The sequence below is a fragment of the Pristis pectinata genome, chromosome 26, assembly GCF_009764475.1.
Source record: "Pristis pectinata isolate sPriPec2 chromosome 26, sPriPec2.1.pri, whole genome shotgun sequence".
In the NCBI taxonomy this organism is placed as follows: Eukaryota; Metazoa; Chordata; class Chondrichthyes; order Rhinopristiformes; family Pristidae; genus Pristis; species Pristis pectinata.
Genome location: NC_067430.1, coordinates 16,977,933 through 17,005,386, shown reverse-complemented (window position 1 = coordinate 17,005,386; position 27,454 = coordinate 16,977,933). Strand labels below are relative to the sequence as shown.

Below are 27,454 nucleotides of genomic sequence, written 5' to 3'. Positions count from 1 at the left end.
TAGATTACCTGGTCCTTAACACATTCATGTTTGTGGGATTTTACTGTATGCAAATTGGCTACCAGTTTTCCTATATTATAATCATAAGGAAATTTCCAAAACAGTTTAATAACTGTAAAGTGCTTTGGGAAGTAAAAGACATTATAACAATACAGGTCTTTGCAACTTTTCTCTTAAATGCTAATTGAAATTTACTGAACAAGTCTATACATTTGATATATAGAGTATGAATTCCTTTTCTGCTCAAACCTGTAGTTTGTTGCTGCACCTGTGCATGGCACATTTGAAATAGGTGCAGCACAGCCACTTTTTTTCCACGTTTTACATGTAATAGTGTGCGCCAATGTAGGAAGCAACTCTCCAAATTCTCAGCATGATTCCTGACTAAGATGTGTTGAGAGGCAACATCGTGTGCAAGAAACCATGTCTGTGCCTCAAAGCAATCCCTACAGAGAGAAACACATAAAGCATAGGTCAGAGCTGTGGAGATACACAAACAGTCTATCCAACAGTGCATGATGATGAAAAATTATTTAGCACTTTAATGCTGCAGTGCAAGTTTGCATAATCCTTGGATAATTGATGTAAACATTGACAGCCTTTCCCCAAACTGTGCACCACAGTTCACAGTGAGGGCCAATTACACACAGCAAAAGGAATCACCACATGCTGACAGCTCCATCTCCAGGACTCTTCAAGCTCTCAGTTCAGCATTTTTGCTGCATGGGACAATGTTCAAAGAAGGTTCAGAGTCTTTTCCTTCTTAGTTTAACCTTCCTACCTCTCCTGGAAACACCAAGTTTGATTCCTTCTGTGGTGGTTCTCTTCTGACAGATCCTTAGATACTCTTCTTCATGCAAGCCCAAAATGAGTATCGAAGGACCAAACATGCCTAATCCTGTTCTACACCAGATGTCCACACAAGTGGTCATTCCACAGGCAATCAACAAGAGCAGCGGTGGCCAGTTGTAGGACTCCTAATGTCATCTAGCTAATATGGGTTAACTCAGCATTGGAAACTTCTGTCCTGGATGGTACAAAGGTGTTTATACTGTAAGTAAGGAGGAACAAGTTTCCACTGGCAGGAATATTCAGATTTTAATTGACCACAGAAGATTCAGAGAAAACAAGATGAAAAGTATTACACAGTAAGTTGTCTTGATTTGGGATGCACTATCTACAAATGAGATCAAAGCAGAATCAATAATAACTTTCAAACGGGATTCAGATAAATATCTGAATAAGTAAAATATGCAGGACTGTGGGGAAAGAGGAGGGAAGTGGAGGGTAATATACACAAAAGATAAAAACTAGGAATTATGTAAATACAAAAATGAATGCGAATCATTTCACTCTTGTTTGGCTCTCCCTTTCTAAGTTCAAATACTTAGTTGCAGCTGTCTACAGCAGTCTCCAACAAGCAGTGCACAAATTACTTGTGGTTCTTGCTGTGAAGATGCCAGGCATTAAGCATTGTACACAGCTGCCTCTTCCCCACCAGAAGGCATAACTTTGTTTTACATGCTGTAAGTTTCAATTTGTAGGGCTCAAGAGTAGCTTTAAGAGTCTTACATAAAGCTATCCATCAGTGGCTAGCGGTGAGAAAAAACTGCACCCTCATAATGAATCATCACATATCCTAAGGATACTAATCTCACCTGATTGTGCGCACCTGTCCTACTTGCCATCTGTACTTAGTGATAGCTCTCTCAGTCTCAATGTGTACAGCCTGAAGCAAATACATAGATGCCTTTCTGCAAAGAGGAGAAGGAGAATACTGATAAATTATGACTTCAAGCTGACATCCCAGGAATCACTCACTCTTTATAACCAGCAAGTTATGATCCTGGGCCAAGGGACAAACATTCAACCTCTTAACATCACAGCATGTGGCAGCTACCATGTCTGTGGTAATCAATGGCTTTACTGGGTCATACAAGTACTTTTTGGGTGCTATCTCTGGTTTCCTCTGGAAAAGGCCAAAAATCACTCCAATAAATTTGAACACGGCTGATAATTCGAATAAAAACATTTTGATTATTTTTTCCCTATTCTCCTTGTACTTTGCCTCTGATACAAATAAAAAGTTTGCTGGAAGGTTAGGTTCTGCAGCATAATTGTTAAAATGCAGCTGCAAATGTTTGTATTGGGAAAAGAATGAGGTTTGGATCTCTAGAGTTTGGGTAACTAATGAAACAAACTGATCCAAACTAAATGAAAACCCAGCTTTTTGAAACAGATGGTGGATAGGATCAATGAGGCAGAAAACCAGAAATGAACATGGAATGAAGAATAAAATTACCTTAAACTCAGAGTAAGATATTCATGTCCTGAAATCTTATCAGTAAAAGGCTTATATAAAGTGTGAAATAACTTATTTTTCCAAATACCAACAGAAATGCCATGCAACTTAAGCTTCTACCTCAAGTGGACAATATTCACTGCTTTTCCTTCTGGCTGTTAAAATGAGGTGTACAGCAGACTTGTTCATTTAATATAGGAGACTACTGTTGGGCGTTGCTTAATTGTATGTCTTCATTCCATGACCAAAGTCCAGGTCCTTTGGTTATTCAAAGGGTAATTCCAGGTCTTTGGAAATCAGAGTCTCAAAGGTGCAGAAGCAGCATGTGACTCATCAAATCTGGTCACACATCCAGGCAACAATTAATGCCTTTCAGTATTTGCTTGGAAGGTGGGGGTGATGAGTGTGGAAGTGTGAAGGGTGTTCATTCTGGCCAACCACAAGCAACATACCAGCATCACTGAATGTAGTAAATGTGATGAGTACAGCACTGTCAATTGAACCCATCGTTGCCTGAGCTGCTGAGGATTTGATCCATATAGATCAACTGGAGTATTGCAAGTGGTACACAGATGAATTGGGATAATGCAAGTATCAACCAGATCACATTTTGTGAGAGTTGATGATCACATAGTCTCGTGCGCCGATTCCAGTGTTAAGATATTGGTACCTGACACTTTCCTGTGGCATCACTTCTTCTTCAATTACTTCTTCCTTTATTCTCTGCCCCCATTTCTGAATAGCATACATTCAGGAGACTCTTCAGTTGGGCCAACAACCAGTCAGACCAAGAAAACATCAGACATCTGAAAACAGCTATTCATTAGAAAGCAACAGCTGCTGTGAATGGTATATTCTCACAATGAATCAAAATCATCGGGATACAATTCTTATTTGTGTGTGGGATATGTTTTAAAAGGTGGGAGATGCTCTTCATTCATTATATATGTCATACTTAAATGAAGGAGCATTTATTGTGCTCTCTCAATGAATCAGAACCTGTCCCAGTCTACACTGCAGAATGCTCCTAGTCTGTTCCCTTTGCCCATGACTGTTGTACCTGCCTACAAAGCAGCTCCTTTCTCTGCACCTTTGAAGACCTCAATGTCAGATTCACGCAGCACTCACTGTTAAAATGTACAGTCACACAATATGCCACAACCTACACAAGTACCGTTAAGTACTTTCAAGAAAAAACTGGGTTAGTGGAACAGCACAGTCCAAAGGCTTCAACAGAGCTGCATCTAGCCCACAAGCTCATATGTTCAAGGTAAGCAATTTTAAGCAAACCAAAGGTCTTTGGGCACAACCATGAGGCATAAAACCTTTTTGTTCTTGATAATGTGCCACCCTGGAGTCAGGATTGACATCAGGTTCAGGAGGTCAGGGTGGAGGGAGAGCTAGGTACCTTAGGCCCATTCAAAACCCATGCAGTGGTTGGAGGAGGAGATACTGGGAAGTTTTGGATATCTCCATTGGAAGCCTCAGGGGATTAGACAGTCAGATAGATGAGGGGGAGGGATGTCAAGGGTGGGAGTTGGGTTTTGGTGGATCAGAGGGGCCTCAGGTGGTCAGGTCCAAGGCAAAGATTAAGGTCTTTGTCTCAAGGGAGTAGGATCAACCTCAGAAAATGATGGGCTGGTGGCGGAAGGGGGCTCGGGTCAAAAGGATGAAAGGTAAATACAGTGATCCCAATCCAACATTGCAGTGTGAAGAGCAAGTTGTCACTGGAGTGTGTAACGATGGTCAGTCTTTGGCCAAATTCATCTGCAAAGGTCTAAAAGCAGTCAGTGAACAACGTTATTCCTTGCAAAACTGATATAGAAATCGCATCAAGTGCACAAGGGTGGCTCGTCAGAAATTTTAAAGTGATGCAAATTTTAAAGTAACACAAAACATCCTGGAAGTGGCTGTTATTGCACTTCATCCCAGAATAAAGATATTTGGTTGCTTAACACTAATAAAAAAAAACAACATAATGTGATTGCATTTTCAGGCAAAGAACTCAGATCCCTGTCGGGGGTCCCACTTTAAAGCAGTTTATCATCGGCTCAGAATTGATTATTGCCACAGCTACACCCTGTGAGGGAGAAGGCCTATCTTCTATCAAGCAGCACCAGCTGGCTCTACTCTATTCTATATACATAATTCATTTCCTCTGGCTACATTCACACTTCAGCTTCAAACCTACATCATCTCTTTACACCATATATATATATAAACTTCAGCCAAGTTTGTAACTGGAAAATCTTGCAGTTAGAAGATTTCACACTAGCTGCAATGGCCCAAATGCAAAATACATCTCAGGTGACAAAAGAGAATTTCGCAATCGCTGTGTGTGTGCACGCTCTGTCTGATGTGGTACTGAGCTCCACGGACAAGAAGGTGCCAGGTGCAGCAGAAGGTCATTGCAGCAGCTCTAAGAATAAACTGACCATTAAACTGCTGTGATGCCAATGTTCACTCTTACTTGCCATGAAGACTAGCCAAACTGAGGCACTGTACATCCTCATGTTGTAAATGCTTGTGTTGTTTCTGCCAGAGTCCGTAAATTTTAGTCCCAAGTAGCTGCTGCAGTGTGGCCGAGGTCCTCAGGTGAACAGAACAGGATTTCCCGACTGCATTTGAAGATTTGGCCATCAGGTGGCATTGGCTAGCATTTGCTGCATCTCTCCACTGTGCAAGGGAGAGAGGATAAAAAGATAATCACAATAAAATTTCTTGAAAGAAGGAATATACCTTATAGACTTTATTTCACATGTGAAGCAAAGAAAAATAAATCTCCATTTAAAACATTTTGTGGTTTCTTTACCTTTTTGTTTTATTAGTTTCAGATTTTTTTAAGCTTTTGTGCTTCAAGTTGCACTCAAGAGCAAGAACTAATTCTCTATCCTAGAAACTGTTTTCACTTCCTCAGATAACCAGGTAAATATGCAGCTGCTACAGGGATGGCCAGAAAATACTGCATAGATGACTGAGGGGTGATGGAGGCAGGTATTCTCAGAACATTTGAAAAGTTAATCTAGATGAGCATGTGAATCACCAGGCATAGAAGGTTATAATGCTAGTAAATGTGATTAGTATAAATGGGTACTTGATGGTCACTGTATGTCTCTATGATCTCTGCTTTAGGTTTTAATCCCTGTTTACGAGTTATCCCTACCTTGTGGGTCTGGCAGAATAAAATCACAAAGGTTTTAACTGCCAAACACATTTAATAAATACAGGTAAACAAGCAAATGGCAGTAAAACTGTATGTATTTAAGTAATGTGATCCTTGTATAGGGAATAATAAATTTTTTACTAACTGCTTAGATAAAATCTGACATAATGCTTGTAGATGATTGTTCTTCACTTTTTCTCACCATCAAACTTAAGTATTAACATCAAAACTGCACTGCTCCCTCCATGACCAACCAGCTCTCCCCCCACAAACCCACATCATCCCACAATTGAAGGTCCTACTTTATATTGATACCTCAAAATCCTACACATAACCTTCATGACTGCACATGTGACTAGCAAAGCTAAGGTGCAGATTGTTCATGAGGTTTTGGGAGTCTGTCTGCTGGTCTGAGAGTTACGGGCATCTTATTACAATGCAGCTAATTCATGTGATTTTACAGAATGCATTTATATCACCCAAATGTATTACAACAAACTCCATTCATTTTCTAGAACTTCAGCAGTTTTGTTGGAAGCAAGTGTGTACAAGCCAGAGAGGATGATCTATACATGGAATGACAAAGTGGGAGCAAAAATCAGAATCTCCATCCAAAAACCAGCATCTCACTCATCTGCACTTAGAGACCTTATGGAAGGGAGAGGCTATGGGAGCAGCATGACCTGCAAACTAAATAATTTAGAGTTAACCATACAATGCCTGTGAGGGCCTGCCCACATTCCTACTATTAACTTTGTATGACTCAATTGATTGCTACACTCACTTGGTTAAAGCAATGAGCCAAGACTCGTCTGTATTGCCTTCTCTCCAGAAATTCCTTCTGCATTTGAGTGAACTGTACAGCCCAACGCAATGCACGCAGCCCCTTCCTCAACAGCTGGCGTTCCTGCAACGATACAGCTAAAGCATAGCGCTGTTGTGTAGAGTTGTGCCAAGCATAGAGGCAGTGTGATAGGAGCCTTTCATGATATGGTTTGAAGTGGCTAAAGGAAAGAAATGTTAAAGTCATTTCCACATACACACAGCTCCATGCCTAAGGTGAACAATGTATCCCAGCTTTGCCATGAATCTTCAATCAAATCTTTAGATTAAACAGAATCTCTTTTTCTTGCCTGCTGAACCCAATTTTCTTCCTTCTTCTTATGAAGGTGCTAACTCTTCGTGGGGTTCAGATTGTCTCTTGCCTCACCACTTTCTGGGGACCCTGATATTTCCGCTCAACTGGACCATGGGAGCCAGACTGAACCACTAAAGGCCAGGTTTTTACAAGACAGAACATCCAACAAACTTGATCATTGTCAAGCTGGTTTATGACCAATCAACATAAAACCTCAGCAGGTCAAGAAGCATTGATGAAGACAGAAATAGAGTGGACTTTTCAGGTCTATGGTTACTCTTCAGAGCTTGGCCATTGACTAAATTGTTAATTCTGTTCCTCTCTGCACAGAAACTGCCTGACCTGCCAAGTAACACCAGCATTTTCTGTTTTCATGCAGGTTTCCAGCATCTCCAGTAATTTGCTTTTGCAGGTTTCCTGCACAATAGATATTTCTTTGATTCATTGCAACAGTGCCTATTGTGAAAAGTGCTTAATAATGAACGTTTTCTCCCCCTTTGCCATCTCTACAAAAACGCTTGGGAGGTACAAGCCGAAATGCATCCATTTCAGCATGCAACTCAGATTTACCAATGAAAATGTTTCATTTGACATTCACAGCTTGTTTATACACACATTTTGTCGGAATCATATGGGTGCATCTTAAAATTCCTCATGATTTTACAAACATCAAATGTTTAAACAGTTCCAGTGTTTGGTTGGTAAAACATAGAAAAAGAATTCAACTTTCATTTAAACCATTTGCTTCTTTCAAATTGATTTAAATGATTTTTCAAAATATAATCATAAATCTTCTCCCCCAATATAAAGTGAACTAAGTCCCAAACAAATTCTAGTCTAACTGCGCAGACTGTAAGATTTCATTGTAGTCAAAATTTTCTGCTATTTCCATTACACCCTCCTTAAGCATGCAGATATATCACAATCAGAGAGATTTATTCTACATCAGGCTACTCCTAACCCGCTGAGCCCCATCTGTACTCATCTCCATAGAAACGCAGAAGTACAAGAGACATCCCACTGACCCTGTGTTGTTACAGCGGGAAGCAGACACAGACTAACAGCAGTTGCTGCAAATGCTTCACTTAACAGCAACACTTAACCAACTCCAACTGAGATGGAAATGAGATACTGACTAAATCATCTTTCAAATGGTGCTCACCCAAATGCTTCATATCCATGACTTGTCTACAACTTGCTCTCAAAAGCTATAAACTCAAAAGGGTCATCTTGCTGTGTGTGATTTTGGCTTGGTAATATATAGCTGTTACTTGCCAACTGAAATTTTAAGTGCTTCTGTACATTGAAAGTAATTTTTTCCCAATTCAATTTGTACGAAGAGTTTTCTAAGCATCAGGCAATATTACTATTCCTTTTACCTCCCAATAGCAAACAGCATACAATCTTCAAGTAGTTTTTAACTTGCACTGCTCATAATTAATGACCACACCTCTGACACTAACTCATTCAGTGTTCACAATGTGGTCTCCTCTACTTTGGAGAAACCAAACATAGGTTGGGCAATCGCTTTGCGGAACACCTGCATTCAGTCTGAGCTTCCTATTGCCTACCTCTTTAATATTCCATCCCACTCCCAGTCTAAACTATTGGTCTGTGCCCTCCTGTACTGGTACACTGAGGTCCAACACAAGTATGAAGAAGAGCACTTCCTCTTCCATCCGAGCACGTTGCAGCCTTCTAGAGTCAATATTGAATTCTACAAATTTAGGTAACTTGATTTCTCTGTCTGTATCAGTTGTCCACCTGTGATATTGGTTCAGCTTGTTTTCTCCCCCCTTATTTTCTTTTCTCTCAGGAAGTGGAGGACATGCCCAGCCTGACCTGCCGGGCACGTCATCCTGCTTCACCTTCACAGTTCAGATTCTTTTGCCTATGTTCTCATGCTCTACATCCCCACTCACAGCCCAGATAACCTGGTTTACAGTTTATCCCCATGGTCATGCTGGTTTTACCCTATCAGAGACATCCCCCCCTTCCCTGCTCTCCCTGCAGCTTAACAAACTTCTTTTTTTCCCTTCCCAGTTCTGAAGCATGGTCTTCAACCTGAAACATTAACTCTGTTTCTCTTTCCGCAGATGCAGCCTGACATAGAAACATAGAAAACCTACAGCACAATTCAGGGCCTTCGGCCCACAAAGTTGTGCCGAACATGTCCCTACCTTAGAAATTAATAGCCCTCTTACCCATAGCCCTCTATTTTTCTAAGTTCCATGTACCTATCCAAAAGTCTCTTAAAAGACCCTATCGTATCCGCCCCCACCACCGTTGCCGGCAGTCCATTCCACGCACTCACCACTCTCTGAGTAAAAAACTTACCCCTGACATCTCCTCTGTACCTACTCCCTAGCACCTTAAACCTGTGTCCTCTTGTGGCAACCATTTCACCCCTGATGAGTATTTCCAGCACTTTTTGTTTTTATTTTAGATTTCCAGTATCTGTAGCTTACTTTGATTTTAAACATTTGAGTAGATCTGGAGAACTGCAGATATTTAATAGATACAAAAGGGAACTCAGTACCTTGCTAATGTTACATTTAAGCCTTTGTCGGCACCCATTCTGCTGAATTATAGTTTATTCCAAAGCAAAATACTGTAGATCCTGAAAATCTAAAACACAAACATAAAAGGCTGTAAATACGCGGCAGGTCAGGCAGCACCTGTTGAAGTGGGAAACAAAAGTGTTGTTTCAAGGCTATGACTTTCTCTTTACAGATGCTGCCTGGCCTGCTGAGTGTTTTGTTTTACTTCTAAACTGTTATGCTCTAAGAATCAGGGAAAGCAGTCCCAAAAGGGAGACCATTTGGTCCATCATTCTTCTATCAGCATTTACAGAAATCTAACCAATTAGCCTCAATCCTCTGAACTTTCTCCAAACTCCTGCAAATTTTTCCACTTTGATTACTTATCCAATTCCAATCAGAAGTCATTATTGAATCTACTTCCACCATTCTTTCAGGTAGCTTTATTATTTCAGATCATTTTCTTGTCATCTCTGGTTCTTTTGCCAATTGTGTTTTGTCTGTGGTTGTCCACCCTTCTACTATTGGAAACAGTTTCTCCACATTTACTCTATCAAAGTCTTTCATGAGTTTGAACACTTATATTATTTCTATTCCTAAGTTTTCAGGAGAAAGTAATTGAAATCTTTCATCCCTAGTATCATTCTTACAAATCTTATCTGCACCCTCATTAAGGCCCTGGTACTCATTCTAATGTGTGGTACTCAGAATTTGACAAAACATTCCAGCTGGGGCCTAACAAGTGTTTCATAATAGTTCAGTATAGTAAGAGCGCCGGTAGATAATAAGTGAAACAAATTGGGTCTGAAAGAAAACTGTGTCACATTACACCCTTGTAACTACTTAATAGGAGCAAATGCTGAATATAATTATAAAATCATATCGCCACATTAGTACTATTCCAATCCCTCGTGTATTGCTTGAAATTAAGACATGACAATTAAACAAAAAAAAGTGGCCATTATCTTTAAAGCATAAACTCCAATTTGCCATCTGTGACTCATCCTGAAATTCATAAGTGTAGCAATTCGAACTTACATTAATTAGATCTTTGCAATCTCAGTTTTGACAGCATAAAATTAAATCTAACAAAAACACAAAGAATGGCAAGACGGCAGATCAGTTAGTGCTGCTGCCTCACACCTCCAGGGACCCAGATTCGTTCCTGACCTTGGGTGCTGTGTGTGTGGAGCCTGCACCTTCTCTCTGTGACCATGTGGCTTTCCACTGGGAGCTCCAGTTTCCCCCCACATTCCAAAGACATGCTAGTAAGTTATTTTGTTGCTGCAAATTAGCCCTTAAGTGTAATTTAGTGGCAAAAGAACTATAAGAGAGTTGATGGACATGTAGGGTACAAGGAAATAAGGAGAGGGGAATGAGACTGATCAGAGTGCAGTGATAGGAGCCACGATGGGCTGAATGGCCTTCTTTTGTGCCATGATAAATAAGCAATCAGTAAAACTATGTCAACTGTTTACAACAGAATTGCAAACCTACTTGAGTTTGTAATCTGCCAAATAAACGCTAGATCAAATTGTACATATTAGTTCCCCATATTTGAGCACTATTATTTATTGCACAGGGTCAGGCCTAGACAAATACAACAATAAATCAATACACATCCTGAAAAATAACAGGGTCAAACAAATAGGTTCCAACACTTTAAATAATAATTGAAGAGAAATTCTAATAATTTATTTTGACATCCATTTATGTTTGGATCAATGACACTGGTAAATCTGGGCTATTCTCATTAAAGAAGGTAAAAGTTAATTTCTTAAAAGAAGCATCGAGTCTGGGAGTGTGGGAGGAATGAACTAACATCAGTACAGATTTCAGCCTAGAAAATGTAGTGTGCTAGATTTGGATTGCAGCAGGGAACCAATGACCATTTGATCATTTGTCTAATGCTGCAAATTTTAATTACATCTTATGTTCAAAGCCTCAGGAACAACTGAACACCATTGCACATTTTCTTTACTGAAACCAGAATGAGGCGTCAGAGAATTGTGATATTTGGGTAAGGGAAAGGGGCATTGGAGCCTGATCACGGACGGTTGGAGTGGTAGGGAGCAATATCAGAGCCCTGTTGTAGATGGATTGGAGAAGGGGAAAATTTAAAGCCCTGTGAAGAATAGTCAAGGGGTAAGGAAACAATAGAGGTCTCTGTTCACTGGTTGGAGAATGGGAATGGGAAACATCAGAACCTAATGTATTGATGATTTGGGGGTGGAAATTACATGATCAGTTAGATTTTGTGGCAGTTAGAAGATCAGGAGGAGGGCAAATGGTCCAAAGAATGCAAAGTACATCAGGAAGTTAATTAATAGGATTTCCAGTCCAACATTCTACTGGGAAGACCAGATTGTTCAATGTGGTCCAAGTTAATGTAAAAAGAATGCTGCTTGAGAAATGATGTCATCTGTGCACTGCAACACAGAAATTACATTGAAACACATAGGTAAGTCACTCTAAGAAGTACCTGATCAAATTTCTGGAATGACGCTAAATGACCCAAAAACTATCATAATCATATTTCACACCAAAATAAAAGAAAATCGATTACATAATTGTGAAAAAACAAACACTATTATATAATTACATTTCTAGACAAGTCAGTAACATGGGCCTTGAGGAAAGGGAGCCATGCAAGAATATTGGTTAAACCTGACTTAAATATAGTCATTAACAAAGACAGTTTCTGTGCTCATGTCATTACAATTGGGTGTTGTTAATTCAGCTGCTTACTGATTTGTAATGATCCTTTACCACTTTTCCTAAAATATTGAAGAGAATTAAACAATTGCCAAATGTGTTCTTAAAAGACTCCAAGCCCAGAATTGAGGGTTTGTTTCTCCGAAGAGTTCTCCTGATACTAGTTGGTGGATTTCAGATTTAAAATTGTTAATTGAGTGTGCCACACTTGCACAATTTTTGTACAAAGAAAAATTTCCTAACTTCTCTGCTGAGTAATCAACGCCCTACCTTTAAGGTTATATCTTTTATCTTACACTCCTCCACAAGCAGAAAAAGTTTCTATCATATCCGTTCCTTTCAAAGTATTCCTTGAAGTTTTATACTCCATGGAATGCAAGACATTTATATAATATCTGCACTAAATCTAACTGTTTGAGTCCTGGTAGCACTCTAATGATTCTGTATTGCATTCCATCAGAGGACAGTATATGAAGATGGCAACACAGATAGACAATGTAGTTAGAAAGGCATATGAGTTATTGGCCTTCATTCGTCAAAGCACTGGATGTAGAAGTAGGAGGCTATGCTCCAACTTTATAAAACCTTGGTCAGACTTCTGCTGGAGCACTGCGTTTAGTTCTGGTCGCCAAGGTACAGGAAGGATATGATAATGCCCCGATTAATGGAAGTCAGTATCCCAAATGCCTTCTTAACTACATTGCCTACCTGTGTTAGAGCATTAGTGAGGAGAAGCTAGGTCTTTTCTCACTGGAGGTGGTTAACAGGGGACATGATTGAGGTATACAAAATCATTAAGGGTACAGACGGGGTAGACTGCAGGAAATCTTTCCCCTTATCAGAGGTAGATAAAACTGGAGGACATAGGTTAAGAGGGAAGAGATTCACAGGGGATATGAGGGGGACCTTCTTCACCCAGGGTGTGGCAAGTACCTGGAATGCACCACCTGAGAGAGTGGTTGAAGCTGTGTCGTTTACAATATTTAAGAAGCGTCGAGATGAACACCTGAATGGCTTATGCACTGAGTGCTATGTGATGTGGTAATACAGAAGGGTGCCTGCTGGTCGGCATGGACAAGTTGGGCCAAATGGCCTTTCCATGCTGCATAATTTTACGATTATATTCTTTCGAATGTGCAGTGCTGGAAACTACATAAAGATATCTTAGCCTAATCGGAGTTTTGTTTAGCTTTGGTAGAGCTTCCTTCCTTATATTCTTACCCTTAATTTAGAAAGTCTAACATCCCATTAACCTCTTCTGATATTATTTTGAACTTCTCTACAACATTTATTGATCTGTGTACATTAAAGTTTAAGTAAATCTCTTTCAATCGTCACTGTTTCACCTTTTCATTTTAAATAATATTTATATCTATTCTCATTTGGTGTAAATTAGGCAAAAATCACTTAAATGTAGCGATATCTCATTATAATTTAATCTTCCTATCTAAATTATTTGCTGTACCACAAATCTTTGTGATATTGTCAGGTTTAGTTATATAGGTCTCTCTGTGTTATCCGAGTAATTAATGAATACTAGTGACCAGTTGAGGGGCCAGCACACATCATTGCAAGGCATTCCAAGTCACTTCTTTTCAATAATGACCACATACCCAATACTTCTACTCCATTAATGATAACAAAAGCAATCACTTAAGGAGGTCAATAATTTGTTCTCACTTCCAAGTGTAACTTTAGCTAACAGTAGACTGGAGACACAAGAGACTGCAGATGCTGGAATTTGGGAGCACCACACAAAATGCTGGAGAAACTCAGTGGGTCAGGCAGCATCTATGGAGAGAAATGAACTTTCGCCATTTCAGGTCAAGTGCATTCATCTAGACTCATCTGGTGTTGACCTGAAACACTGACTTGTGGCGACTCACCGTCTAGTCGGGCAAACCGGCTCAGCAGTCGGGTCGCGCGGCGTCGGAGCGACGAGGCCCAAGATGGCAGCGGGCCTCGTCTTTCCGAGCGACGGGGAGAACCCGCACGCGGGAAAGTCCTGATGACGTAGGACTTACGTCATTGCCGGTTGTTTTGGGCGGGAACATTCTCCCTTAAAGGGCCCGCGCAAGGTGGGAAAATAAACCAGTTCTGTTTGGCAATCCTCCAAGTAGAGTCTTGTTTTATTCTGCGGTAGCAACCGCTACATTGGTGACCCTGACGGTCCAAACGGCTTTTGGACCCGCGAAATGGATGACAGCGCAGCAGCCAACGCAGTGGCCCTCAAGCTGCCGACCTTTTGGACACTTCAGCCCAGCGTCTGGTTTGACCAGACCGAAGCGCAATTCCACCTTCGGCAGATCACCTCCGACTCCACGAAGTACTACCATGTGGTTAGCTCTCTGGACCAGGAGACAGCCGCCCAGGTTGGAGACTTCATCCAGTCGCCTCCGGAGGAAGATAAGTACCCAGCTTTCAAAGACCTTTTGATCCGAACCTTCGGCCTCTCCCGTCGTGAGCGTGCCGCCCGCCTGCTTCATCTGGATGGCCTGGGGGACAGATCCCCATCCGCCCTAATGAATGAGATGCTGGCATTGGCTGAGGGACACAAGCCATGCCTGATGTTCGAACAGGCCTTCCTCGAACAGCTCCCCGATGACATCCACTTGTTGTTAGCTGACGCCGACTTCAGCAACCCCGTGAGGTGGCCGCCCGGGCAGATGTCCTGTGGAGGGCCAAGCGCGAGAGCGGTTCGTCCGTCAGTCAAAGCACCAGGCCGCGAGCCCAACGCCCGCCTCGCCCGGCCCCAGCAACCGAGCAGCCACGCCCCAGGAACGCAGACGACGACACGGGTGACCAGCTGTGCTTCTACCATCAGAGGTGGGGTGCGGAGGCCCGTCGATGCCGCCCACCCTGCAAGTTTCAGGGAAACGCCAGGGCCAGCCGCCGCTGATGGCTACGGCGGCTGGCCGCCGACAGAGCCTCCTCTTCGTTCAGGACAAGAAATCTGGACGGCGTTTCCTCGTTGATACTGGAGCGGAGGTCAGTATTTTGCCCCTGACAGGCCACGACACTCGTAACAGGCCACCAGGTCCTCTACTCAATGCCGCCAACGGTACAACGATACGGTCTTTCGGCACCCGTACGCTTCAATTACACTTTGGCGGCAGCCGTTTTACCTGGACCTTTACCCTTGCCACCGTCGCCCGACCACTCCTAGGAGCCGATTTCCTTCGGGCCCACAACCTGTTAGTCGACCTGCGAAGGAAGCGGTTAGTCCACTCTAGCACTCTCCGGACCTATTCCCTGGGAGAAATCAGCCCACCAGCCCCGCGCCTGGACTCCATTTCCCTTTCTGGCGACGATTTCGCCAAGCTCCTAGCCGAATTCCCATCGATTTTGGCACCTTCGTTTACAAATTCTAGGCCCACACATGGGGTACGACACCACATCATTACCACAGGGCCACCCCTTCATGCCCGTGCACGACGATTACCTCCAGACAAGCTCCGCCTGACAAAGGAAGAGTTCCGTCACATGGAGGAGCTGGGGATTGTTCGCAGGTCAGACAGCCCCTGGGCCTCCCCCCTGCACATGGTCCCCAAAGCCACCGGAGGGTGGAGGCCCTGCGGCGACTACCGCAGGCTGAATGACGCCACCACCCCGGACCGCTATCCCATCCCTCACATCCAGGACTTCGCAGCGAATTTACACAGGGCCCACATCTTTTCCAAAGTGGACCTCGTTAGGGGATACCACCAAATCCCGGTTCATCCGGATGACGTCCCCAAAACTGCCATTATCACCCCATTCGGCCTGTTCGAATTCCTTCGGATGCCGTTCGGCCTTAAGAACACCGCGCAGACCTTCCAGTGGCTGATGGACGCGGTAGGCCAAGACCTGGACTTCATGTTCATTTACTTGGACGACATACTGATTGCCAGCCGTAACCACCAAGAACACCTTTCCCACCTCCGCCAGCTGTATTCCCGCCTCCACGATTTCGGCCTCACGATCAACCCATCCAAGTGCCAATTCGGACTTGACTCTATCGATTTCCTCGGCCACAAAATCACCAGCGACGGGGCAACACCCCTACCCGCCAAAGTGGATGCTATCCGCCATTTTGCCCGCCCCGACACAGTCAAAGGCCTACAGGAATTCCTTGGGATGGTCAACTTTTACCATCGTTTCATCCCTGCAGCAGCCCGTATCATGCGCCCTCTGTTCTCGCTGCTGGCTGGTAAGGGCAAGGACATCACCTGGACTGACGAGGCTGCGGCTGCTTTCGTTAAGGCCAAAGACGCCCTGGCAGACGCCACGATGCTGGTACACCCCAGGACTGACGTCCCGACTGCCCTCACGGTAGACGCATCCAACACCGCGGTGGGTGGGGTACTGGAACAGCTACTCGAAGGCCGCTGGCAACCCTTGGCATTTTTCAGCAAGCACCTTAGACCGCCCGAACTGAAGTACAGCGCTTTTGATCGGGAACTTCTAGCGCTGTATCTGGCGGTCCGGCATTTCCGATACTTTCTAGGAGGCAGGCCTTTCACCGCTTTCACCGATCATAAGCCTCTGTCCTTTGCCTTCTCCAAAGTCTCCGATCCCTGGTCAGCTCGTCAGCAGAGACATTTATCCTACATTTCCGAGTTCACAACTGACATCCAACATGTCTCTGGAAAGGATAATGTCGTTGCTGATGCACTTTCCAGACCAACCATCCACAACCTATCCTTGGGTGTCGACTACACGGCCCTGGCTGACGCACAGCAAGCCGATGACGAACTGCCCAGCTTCAGAACCGCAGTCTCGGGTCTGCAGCTCCGAGATTTCTTGGTTGGTCCAGGTCAGCAGACCCTACTTTGCGACGTTGCGACTGGTCAGCCCCGCCCTATAGTCCCTGCAGCCTGGCGGAGACGCGTTTTTGACTCGGTACATGGGTTGGCGTACCCGTCCATCAGATCTACTGTCCGACTGGTCGCCAGCAAGTTTGTCTGGCATGGCCTGCGCAAACAGGTCAGTGAGTGGGCCAGGACTTGTCCGCACTGCCAGACGTCAAAAATCCAGCGACACACCAAGGTCCCACCACAGCAGTTCGAGCCTACCCGTAGGAGGTTCGACCACATACACGTCGACCTCGTGGGCCCTCTGCCGGTTTCAAGAGGAGCCCGGTACCTCCTTACCATCGTGGACCGGTTCACGAGGTGGCCTGAGGCAACCCCCCTGACTGACATCACAACTGATTCCTGCGCCCGGGCGCTGCTCACAACTTGGGTCTCACGTTTTGGCGTTCCGGCCCACATCACTTCAGACAGAGGCACCCAATTCACTTCCAGTCTCTGGGCTGCATTAGCGAACCTGCTAGGGACGCAGCTGCACACCACCACGGCCTACCATCCTCAATCAAACGGGTTGGTGGAACGTTTTCACCGCCATCTGAAATTGGCCTTGATGGCCCGCCTGAAGGGTCCTAACTGGGTTGACGAGCTGCCTTGGGTCCTGCTCGGCATACGCACTGCCCCCAAAGAAGACCTCCGCACTTCGTCAGCTGAGCTTGTATACGGGGCGCCACTAGTTGTCCCCGGGGATTTCATACCTGCCCTTCGGGACCAAGGGGAACAACCCCCAGCAGTCCTACAAAGACTGCGCGAGAAGCTTGGCGCCTTGGCCCCGATTCCCACCTCACGGCACGGTCAAGCCCCATCCTGCCAGCCCAAGGAACTACGGGACTGTAGGTTTGTTTTCGTTCGCAGGGGCACACCTCGGGCGCCATTGCAACGACCATATGACGGACCGTTCCGAGTCATACGGAATAACGGATCCACTTTTATTTTGGACAATGGAGGCAGGGAACAGGTTTTCACGGCGGACCGCCTCAAACCGGCCCATTTGGATCTGCAACAGCCTGTCGAGGTTGCCATGCCACGACGCAGAGGCCGCCCCTCTAGGCGGCAGCTAGCACAGCCCACGGACCTTGGGGACTGTATCGCTGGTTCTGGGGGGGGGGGGGGGGGGGGGGGGGGGTGTTGTGTGGCGACTCACCGTCTAGTCGGGCAAACCGGCTCGGCAGTCGGGTTGCGCGGCGTCGGAGCGACGAGGCCCAAGATGGCGGTGGGCCTCGTCTTTCCGAGCGACGGGGAGAACCCGCGCGCGGGAAAGTCCTGATGACGTAGGACTTACGTCATTGCCGGTTGTTTTGGGCGGGAACATTCTCCCTTAAAGGGCCCGCGCAAGGCGGGAAAATAAACCAGTTCTGTTTGGTAATCCTCCGAGTAGAGTCTTGTTTTATTCTGCGGTAGCAACCGCTACAGATTGTTCATTTCCCTCCACAGATGCTCCTGATCCACTGAGCTCCTCCAGCATTGTGTGTGTTGCTGAGCTAACAATATCTTATATGGAAAATTTTCAAATGCCTTCAGGAAATTCAAGAGGAATAGCATATAAAAGTAAGGATGTGTTGATGAGGCTCTATGCGGCACTGGTGAGACCTCATTTGAAATACTGTGTGCAGTTTTAGGCCCCTTATCTTAGAAAGGATGTACTGATGTTGGAGAGGGTTCAGAGAAGATTTACGAGGATGATTCCTGGAATGCAAGGGCTTACATACGAGGAGCGTTTGTTGGCTCTTGGACTGTATTCATTGGAGTAAAGAAGAATGAGAGGGGACCTCATAGAAACATTTTGAATGTTGAAAGGATTGGACAGAGTAGATGTGGCTAAGTTGTTTCCCTTGGTGGGTGAGTCCAGGACAAGAGGGCACAGTCTTAGAATTAGAGGGTACCCACTTAAAACAGAGATGAGGAGAAATTTCTTTAGCCAGAGGGTCGTGGATTTATGGAATTCGTTGCCACATACAGCTGTGGAGGCTCAATCATTGGGGGTGTTTAAGGAGGAGATTGATAGGTACCTAATTAGTCAGGGTACCAAGGGATATGGGGAAAAGGCCGGGAATTGGAGCTAGCTGGGAGTGGCGGAGTAGACTCGATGGGACAAATGGCCTACTTCTGCTCCTGTGTCTTGTGATCTCATGAAATCCATATTATATCAATGCGCAGCTTTTTCCATTTCATAACTGTTCCTCTGAGGCATTATTTCTAGTCTGTCTGTACAAATGAAATTGAAATTCTTTTTCCAAGCTCCATATTGTCTTGACCGTTTTGGTGGTGACTGAAACTATTTGTAATTGTATCAAACAGTTTTAAATATCTTTTACCCATTCCCTACACAATACTGTACCTTTCCACTGGTGTCTTTGTCCTATGATCCAAAGAAAATCCTCGAAGTTCAGTAATCTGTTAAACAAAAGAAGTCTAATTAAGCTGCTACAGTTTAAGACAAAACCACATTTATACATGTTACATCAGAATCACAAACTTGCATGCATATTGCAGGTTTATTTTATCAGTAACATTAGGTTAGATGGGCTTTCAGTTCACTTCTGACTCCCTTTAGTGTAAGTTTTCATCATCCAAAGGTGAAAAATTTCTATGTTGAACAATTAGCTCAACAGTTAAATTCATGCACTTTATAGAAATAATTAGATTTGTCGTCTTTGGAACATTCTGAAATTAAAGACTTACATGACTGCTCTCACAATATATTTTTGAATGTAATTGTACAAAGTCAACAGTCAGACTTGCAGACTTCAAAGAATTACAACATTACTTCCCTCGCCACCTCCTCAGCTGAGTCTGTTAATACTGATTAGCATCAGCAAAACCACTGCATTTATTCAATAATCAGGATGTGGTCCTCTTGCCCACACAATGCAACCCAAATTTCACATGATGATGTAGAAAATATGTGGAATCTGTAATTCTAGTTGACTCTAAACTTCATGATCTTAAAAGTAATTTAAATATCTGGGCAGAAGTTAGGGAGTGGGGCATTCACTTGTTCTGCAAACTGCCATTAGCATTGTCAATTTAGGAAGAAGCATACAGATCTATTTTGCTTTACTGTTGTAGTATTCAGTGCTGTCACAGTTCTTGGGTCTAAACAATGATAGTTTTGTTCACTCCCAATTTAGATTGTGCCATCCTTTTTCTCAGTCAGTCAAGGTGGAGAATTATGTTAATTCTGGACACTGAAGATTACAAAAGAACATTAAGCTCTTTAAAAAGATACAGAGGTGGTTTACTAAAAACAGTACCAGGGATACAGGAAACTAAGAAGCCGAGATTGCTCTTCTTAGAACAGAAGAGATTAATGAGAGATTTAACAAAGGTGTTGAAAATGACAAAGAACATAGAGTAAATAAGAAGATATTATTTCCAGTAGCACAATAGCCAGTAAACAGAGCACACAGGCTTAAGGCAATTGGCAAATTAATCAGAAGTAAGCAAACATAATTTTAAAAAAATTCAATTACTATAATAATCTGGAATACACTACCCAAAGGGGGAGTGATAGCAGATTACAGAAAAACCTTCAAAATTCTGTTGGATAAATGCATGAAGGGAAACATTTGCAGCGCTGTGGGGAAAGAGCAGGTAAAAAGGACGAGAGTAACTCTTTCAAGAGGCAACAAAGACACCACAGGGTGAATTGTCCCCATCTGTGCTGCAAGATTCCACGATTCTGAAGCTGAGCAGTCTGATTTTCAGTGTGCTCCTCCAATCTTCACAACAGCTGCTGTCTGATCTAATAACACACACCCCTCTATGCTGCAGCGGAATAAACTTTATAAGTCTCTCTACATCCATAATTATTTTTCTGGCAAATAATCTATCAAACAGCATAACCAATAAATAGAAAGATCCTCCCACTTGAAACAATTAGAGGTCTCTGTAACCCGAGTTTGGAAACTCTAATCAAAAAGTTCAGTGCTCTCATCAAATCACATCACCTCATTATTTCAGTTTCAGTAATTAAGTCAAAAGACAGACTTAATTAGATTGTGGGGGCTTTAGGGCTTCAAGAGTTAGTAATACCTTCCAGGACACGGACACTGTTGAGATATTTGATTAGGGAAGGTTCCTAGTGTTGTTGTGTATTCATTATCATCTTACCTGTAGCATTTTGCTGTCCATCAATGGGAATGTTTGCAGGAGCTGCTTTGTTGTGACATTGCTTTTTAAAGATTCTTTTAGGATTGGTTCATGTTCCCAGTTGTAAGAAGGGCTATTATCTTCCAGCGTCATATTGAAGTCTTCTTCTTCTCCTTTGTTATTTTCCTCTCCTCTTGAAGGGGTGGAATTTCTAGAATAATCTGAGATCGGAGTAATTCCCTTTGCTTTGTTTCCAACTCCTGTTGACTCCAGGTTGGATATTTCCTTCTGAGCACTACTGCAGAAATTGCCCTGGGATGAATTGCTCTGCCAAGGTGTCAGGGAAAGCCCTCCATAAACTGGGGTCTGGGCAGACTCCTGTATCCACAAATCATTTGTATCTTTGTACTGTCTGGCATAAATATTACTAATGATTACAGGAAAACAGGGTTTAACTTGATGTTTCAGGCTGGAGTCCAAAAAGTGATCTGGGGACTTTTCTGATAACTCTTTCCTATTTTCCACAGCATTTGAGAACATGTCTTCAGTACCCAATTTTTCTCCATCTTCTGGCACACTCTGGTTAGTCTCCATTTCAGTCACACAGTCAGACAGGTCTATTGACTTTGTGGGAAGATAACACAAAATGGCTGCAGATGTTCCACCCACAGCACAGTGAGGGTGATGTAAGTCATTCATGTCCTTGTTAGAGAAGGTGAGAGTGTCTGTCACTTTCAGGGTCTTTCTACCAGAGGTAATAAAATGAGAGGTATTGTGACAGTCATCCATAGAAACATTCGATTCAGAATTGATCATACTACTGTCAGCACTCTCATGTCTGTGGCAAACACAAGTTAATCCAGGAGGGCACACCCAACTTTTAGTGCTTGAATGCTGTGCATACACACGCAACACAGGATGCGAACATTTATCATTCAGAAGGCAATCATTATATAAAAGAGAACTATCACAGTCTGGTGTCTTTGAAGTTTCTTGGGCTTTGCATTTATCTGGATACATGTTTACTGAACATTCCTCTCTTTCATTTCCAAGAGACACATTCAAATAGTTTAAAGGATAGTGGGTCAATCTAATGTTTGCACCTTTGCTTGAAACAGGCCTTGCCTTATAGGCACTATCACTTAGGCTGAGCATTGTGTGATACAGACTTGAAGATGTTTGGGATGGTTTAAAAATGGAGAGCAGTGAGTTGGACTGTCTATTTTTCAATGATTGACTGTTATTCGCAAAATCTCCCTGAGAAAGAGAATGATTTGGAGGATCAAAAATCAGTGAATCATACTGACTTTCAAAGACTTGAGAGAGATTTGCACAATCAACATCCTGACTGCTTAACTGTTTTGGAGGTAAATTCTCTTCCCCTTGAAAGTAGTTTTTCTGCTTCTTGTTAGTTTCTCTCTTAATCTCAGCAAATCTCTCATCCCAATTAACGTTCATATTTCTCTCAGAATCCTGTGAGTACCATCCCCACTCTCTTGCTAAAAATTTGGATTTCACAAGGGAGGTAGAGTTTGTGTTGCCTCTGTCTCTAATGGAGTTTCTGAAGTTATGCTTCTGTCTATAGTGTTCTACGTTGGACTGCTGTCCGCGATATGAAATTGTTGCTGGTGGTAGAGGCACCACTGGCCGCCCATAGCTCTGAGAGGCACAGGACAAGTTGGTTTGCACCAATCGCTTGTTGTATATGTCCTTATTGCAGGCCATATTTTTTGCATTGTGCCTTGTGCTGTTATCTAACCAGGGATGCGCTGTATTCTGTCTGAACTTGCCAGTACAAACTGATCTTGGGGATGGACCATAATACAATCCAGTTGATAATCCATGATTCTCTGTACAAACTTTCATCTTCAGATTCTCCTGAATTTTTCTTGAGTCTAGAAAACACCCAAAGGTTTGAAAATATTGAATCTCAAGGCAGAGAAAGAACAAGTGATGAGTACAATAGCCCTTCATCTTAAGCAAGTTAAAAAATCAAAGGGCAATCACCAAATATCAAGGAGGTGGATAAAGGAATTCTGGAATATGCTTAGTGTGTGTTTTTTTTAAAAACATAGATTTCACTCAAACGGATTAGAAATGGGTCTCTATTCAAACTCAGAGAAACAGTGGAGTAATCACACCAAGACACTGATGGGCACTTGCTCTTCAGATTACCTGTGAATTTCTGAGAAATAATTTTTCATTACTTATCAGTGCATTGATTCAGTAATCATTTTTAAATTTAATCAGATGTAGTTCATGAATAATTTGCTCACTGCAAAAAAAAAGGGATGCCTAAAGCTCTAATCCTAAATCTACAGGGAGTGGGAATAATTTATTGAACCATCAGTACTCGTACCACTGTAAACTCAAGGTGCTAAACTTGCTGGAGCACAAGTTTCAATATTCAATCTCTAGACTTCACCTAATGCACATTCTTCATGAGGTGAACCTCGAGCATGAATGTCCTCATGAGACTCAAATAAAAACATTAGAATCAGGTAGTTTTGTCTTCAACTCATGTCCAAACAAAAAACTTTCAGCAAGGGCTGTAATATCAGAAGCAGGGCCCTACTTTTATTTTTCTGTCAGCTCAGGGTATTTCAATCAATTATATAACAGCACCGATTAGGAACCATTTGGTCTGTATGACTCTGTATAATACCAGGTAGTTTACTCAACCATTCAGGCACTGAAATAGCAATATTTTCAAATAACCTTCCATGCTTCCTTCATATGGGAATCATTTGCAAATTTCTTAACACCTTCCATCATCTGCCCAACTTCCAGACCTATCTCCTGCTATAATGACCCAAAATGGTCAGAAATTCTTAAAACATATTGGTATAAGCACAGTGTAGCAGTTCCTGTTCTCTGAGAGCATATTTGCACATAACCTTTTGCACAGTTTGTAGTAAAACATTAGTATGCATTAATTTCACTAACACTAGCTCAGAGAAATGTCACTCCCTCCACCTCTCACTCCTCAGCAACAGTGGCTTTCATTTAGTTATTTCCTCTGATTTCAATAGAGTTTAAATGTACTGGAAAATAAAGAAAATTGATGGAGAAATGTTATCAGCACTGGGATCCCAATACCCAAACAGAGAATTCTTATCCTGAGCTAAACAGCTTTATATGGCTTGCATTTTGCTGTAAAAACAACCCCACATTGAATAAAAAAGTTCTGTGTGCAGGAATATGTTCTGGTTCCTCCAGTTCAGGCTGTGCATTGTATCTCAACAGTGCAAGAGTCACAAATATTACACCACAAGAAACCATATGCACAGCAGGCAAGTGTGTGTGTGTCTGTGTAAGAATAACAATAATTAGTTCAAAAGAATCTAACAAAGCTACACCACACAGAACTGGAAAATGTCCATCACCTAATTGAGGATACAATGCATTGAGAAATGGTTACGTACGGTACATTGTGGTTCAGCTGTTTCTTCCCTTCTGTTGGCTAGTGATCGATTTGTTTGAAAATAAGTTTTTGTTATAGAACAAAAGAAGAAAATTGCCCTGTTGATCATCAATTCCTTTCCCAATTAATGGATGTCTTCACCTACATCTTAAACAGATCACACAGACATTCAGTGAATTGTGACAAAGGCTTGTGCCAGACTGTTTCCGCACAGGCAAATCTGTGGTCTGTCCCTCATTATTCCAGGAATGTATTTAGCCTTATTAACGAGCTGGTAACCAAAGAATAGTGTATCTGCTAATCTGATTAGACATCTGTCAGACAACTCGTAAGAAATGTGCTGCACACATGAAGTACACAATGCACAACACTCTTTTCCTTCAACCACTCAACCTTCCACTCAACTCCACCCCATCCCCTCTATTTTCTGTTCATATATCATGTTCCTCTATGATCCTATCCTAAAATAATGAATTGCTCAATCAGTTAATTGTCCAAGGGGGCCGAGTGTAAGACATTGTTCATCACTTGCTTCTAGACATACACCAGTTTATTTCTTTACTCCCTCCCCTAGTTCCTTTCCTCTCTCATTACACGCTCTGCCTATCATACCCTACCCATCTTCATTCATAATCCTATCCCATTTCTCTCCAAAATCATACACTCCCAACCCTTTCCCACCTCGTCCACCGGTCGGATCGGCCGCGTGACTCTTGCCAGGTCTCGCGTGAGCGGCGGGCGGGGTTTCCAGCCGTTCCGCTCAGGGGCCGAGAGGCGGGAAGCTGGTCCGCTCTTCAGGGGACGACGGTTGGATGTTCCTTCGGTCAATGACCCGGCGCAAAATTAGTACGTTGTTCAGTTGAGGGATCGATGATTCCGGCCACTTTGGGAGACGAGTGTAATTAGGTAATGCAATGATTTTAACATCATGCCTTCTGCTCGTTGACTTAAAAGTGTGACGACTGGGCAAAACCAGGCATTAGGACAATAAAACAGCTGTTAGTTGATTGAGCCACAGGTTCTGGTGGAGCAATGCTCTCACGGAGGGAGCAGATAGACTCACTCACTGTCACCTCAGTAAACTCCAGCCATGCTGTAAATGATCAGGGAGGGAATCGATGCATCAAACAAGTAACCAAACTGTCCATATTATGCTCCTGTAGCCTTTGCCCCCAACAATGTTTGGCGTGTTATGACTACAGATCTGATTCTGATGCAAACTAAAACAAAGTTAGCTCAAGATAGGAATGTTTTAAATAAATTATTGGAATTAAATTGGTTTACTTTATCCAAAATGAACATCTTTCACTTCTCTAGCGTGTGAGTATCTCCCTCTCTCACAATTCTCAACGGGTTGAAAACGATGAGGCGCAGACTTGGTGAGATTTTTGGTGGTGAGATGAGCTCCGGACCACACATCCGTGCAATTAATCGGGCCATTTCCATGACATCAACCCGTTCACCCATCAGAGCTGATTTACTGCTGAAAATCTTGTCTGTAGACTTGGAATCTCTCTCTTGACTTAAAGCCATCCGTAATTCTGGTATAACTTAGTTCATCCATTATCCCTGTGTTTGCTTAACTTGGAACAATGTAGATCTGCAATGTCTCCATTTTTTTCATAAAATCTCTCTTATAAGCAACTCCAGTTTTAATTTCTATTCTGACTGATGGCTGTATCCACAACCGCCAACCACCAAAGCTCTGGAATTCCCTATTTAATAATCCCCTTACACGTTTAAAAAGTTCATTACCGCTTAACGCTTTGACCAAGCTTTTGTTCGTCTGTCCTATATATCTCCTGTGGCTCAATGTCAACGTTCCTTTGAATTCCTCTGTGCATGATATTACATTAAATTACATAAATACAATTTATTCTTGTTATTAGTAGCAAGAAATAGCTATTAAAAGGTGGAAAGTAAACAGTTTACATCGGATGTCTCAGATTTGTCACAGGCCTAGTGGTTTCCACATATCTGCTGCCTTTAACCTTGGTGCAAGGAAATACGTTGAGAGAGTGAAAATATCTGAAAAGCCTCATGTACAGACTTAATGGAAAGAGTGGTAGGTGAGGGAAAATGTAGCCCTTTTACAAAGCAATACAGCGAGTCAATAAAAGTCATGTTAGAAATAGATGCAATAGATTCTGTAGCTATTACCAATCTGCATAAGGATTTCAATTAAAGTAAGAATCCCCGGAGTCCCTAATTCTCCAGTTGGAAAAGTTTTGCTGCTTGGCCCCACTATCCTGTTCATTGAGCTTCATCCATTTCTTCAGTGGCATATAGTACGGGTTGAAGAGTTGTGAAGCAATAATTCTGGAGTATGGTTCGGGGCAAAGTGGTTCCCTCCTCCTTCTGCTTTAACATTCCAGATAATTATAACTTCCACATCCAAATGGGTGTTTAGGGTACTCGATGGGGTGCCAATTAAGTTTTGTCTTGGATGACATCAAGCTGCTCAAGTGTTTTGGAGCTACACTCATCCAGCCAAATGGGGATAGTCCATCACATTTCCAACTGCACCTTGCAGAGCATGGAAAGGTTTATGGATTTAGGGGGCATTTGCTTCAAGACGTTTAGCATGTCCTGCTCTCTTAGGCTTGGTATATATGTGACTGTTTCAGTTGGGTTTCTGGTCAATGTGATGCCCAGGATGCCGATATCAAGGCACTCGGTAATGGTGATGTCATCTGAATGTCAAGGATAGGTGGTTAGATGTGCATACAAATTAGGAGCAGGAGTCAGCCATTTGGCCCCTCAAGCTTGCTCTGCCATTTACTAAGATCATAGCTGATCTGATCAAAACCACAAACCTATCCACAGTAACCTTTCACATTCTTGCTTATCAATAATCTAACTACAACAACCTTAAAAAATTTAAAGACTTGTCCTCAGAGCATTATCCTTAAAAATAATTCCTTCATCTCTTAATTTTTTTAAACAGAGAGAGTCTCCTTTTGGACTGCTTCATTTACTTAAGGATTGTGAATGGAAAAGAATATTGTGCAGTTATTAGTGTGTATCCCCACTTCTGGCCTAATGGTGGAAGATAGGTTGTTGATTAAGCAGCTGAAGATGGTCAGGCCTAGGGCACTATCCTGGGGCTGAGATAAGCAATCTCCAATAATCACAAACACCCTTTGTGCAAGGTATGATTCCAAACATTGGCATTTTTTTTCTCTCTTTGATTACCAGCAGCTTCACTTTTACCATCAGACGTTCAGGTCTTC

The 27,454-nt window shown here is 42.8% G+C and overlaps 1 protein-coding gene across 1 annotated transcript in view; it reads right to left on the bottom strand.

The window, feature by feature from the left end:
* LOC127583222 (uncharacterized) overlaps positions 1–22,686 on the bottom strand; it is a 35,428-nt gene extending 12,742 nt beyond the window's left edge. The window contains exons 1-6 of the mRNA XM_052038992.1: positions 20,819–22,686; positions 19,044–19,099; positions 6,250–6,469; positions 4,773–4,978; positions 1,659–1,754; positions 250–446 (exon numbers count right to left, since the gene is read on the bottom strand). Of these exons, the coding sequence (XP_051894952.1) occupies positions 250–446; positions 1,659–1,754; positions 4,773–4,978; positions 6,250–6,469; positions 19,044–19,099; positions 20,819–22,663 (2,620 nt within the window). The 5' untranslated portion in view covers positions 22,664–22,686. The remainder of the gene's footprint in view (positions 1–249; positions 447–1,658; positions 1,755–4,772; positions 4,979–6,249; positions 6,470–19,043; positions 19,100–20,818) is intronic.
* Positions 22,687–27,454: the final 4,768 nt, after the last annotated feature.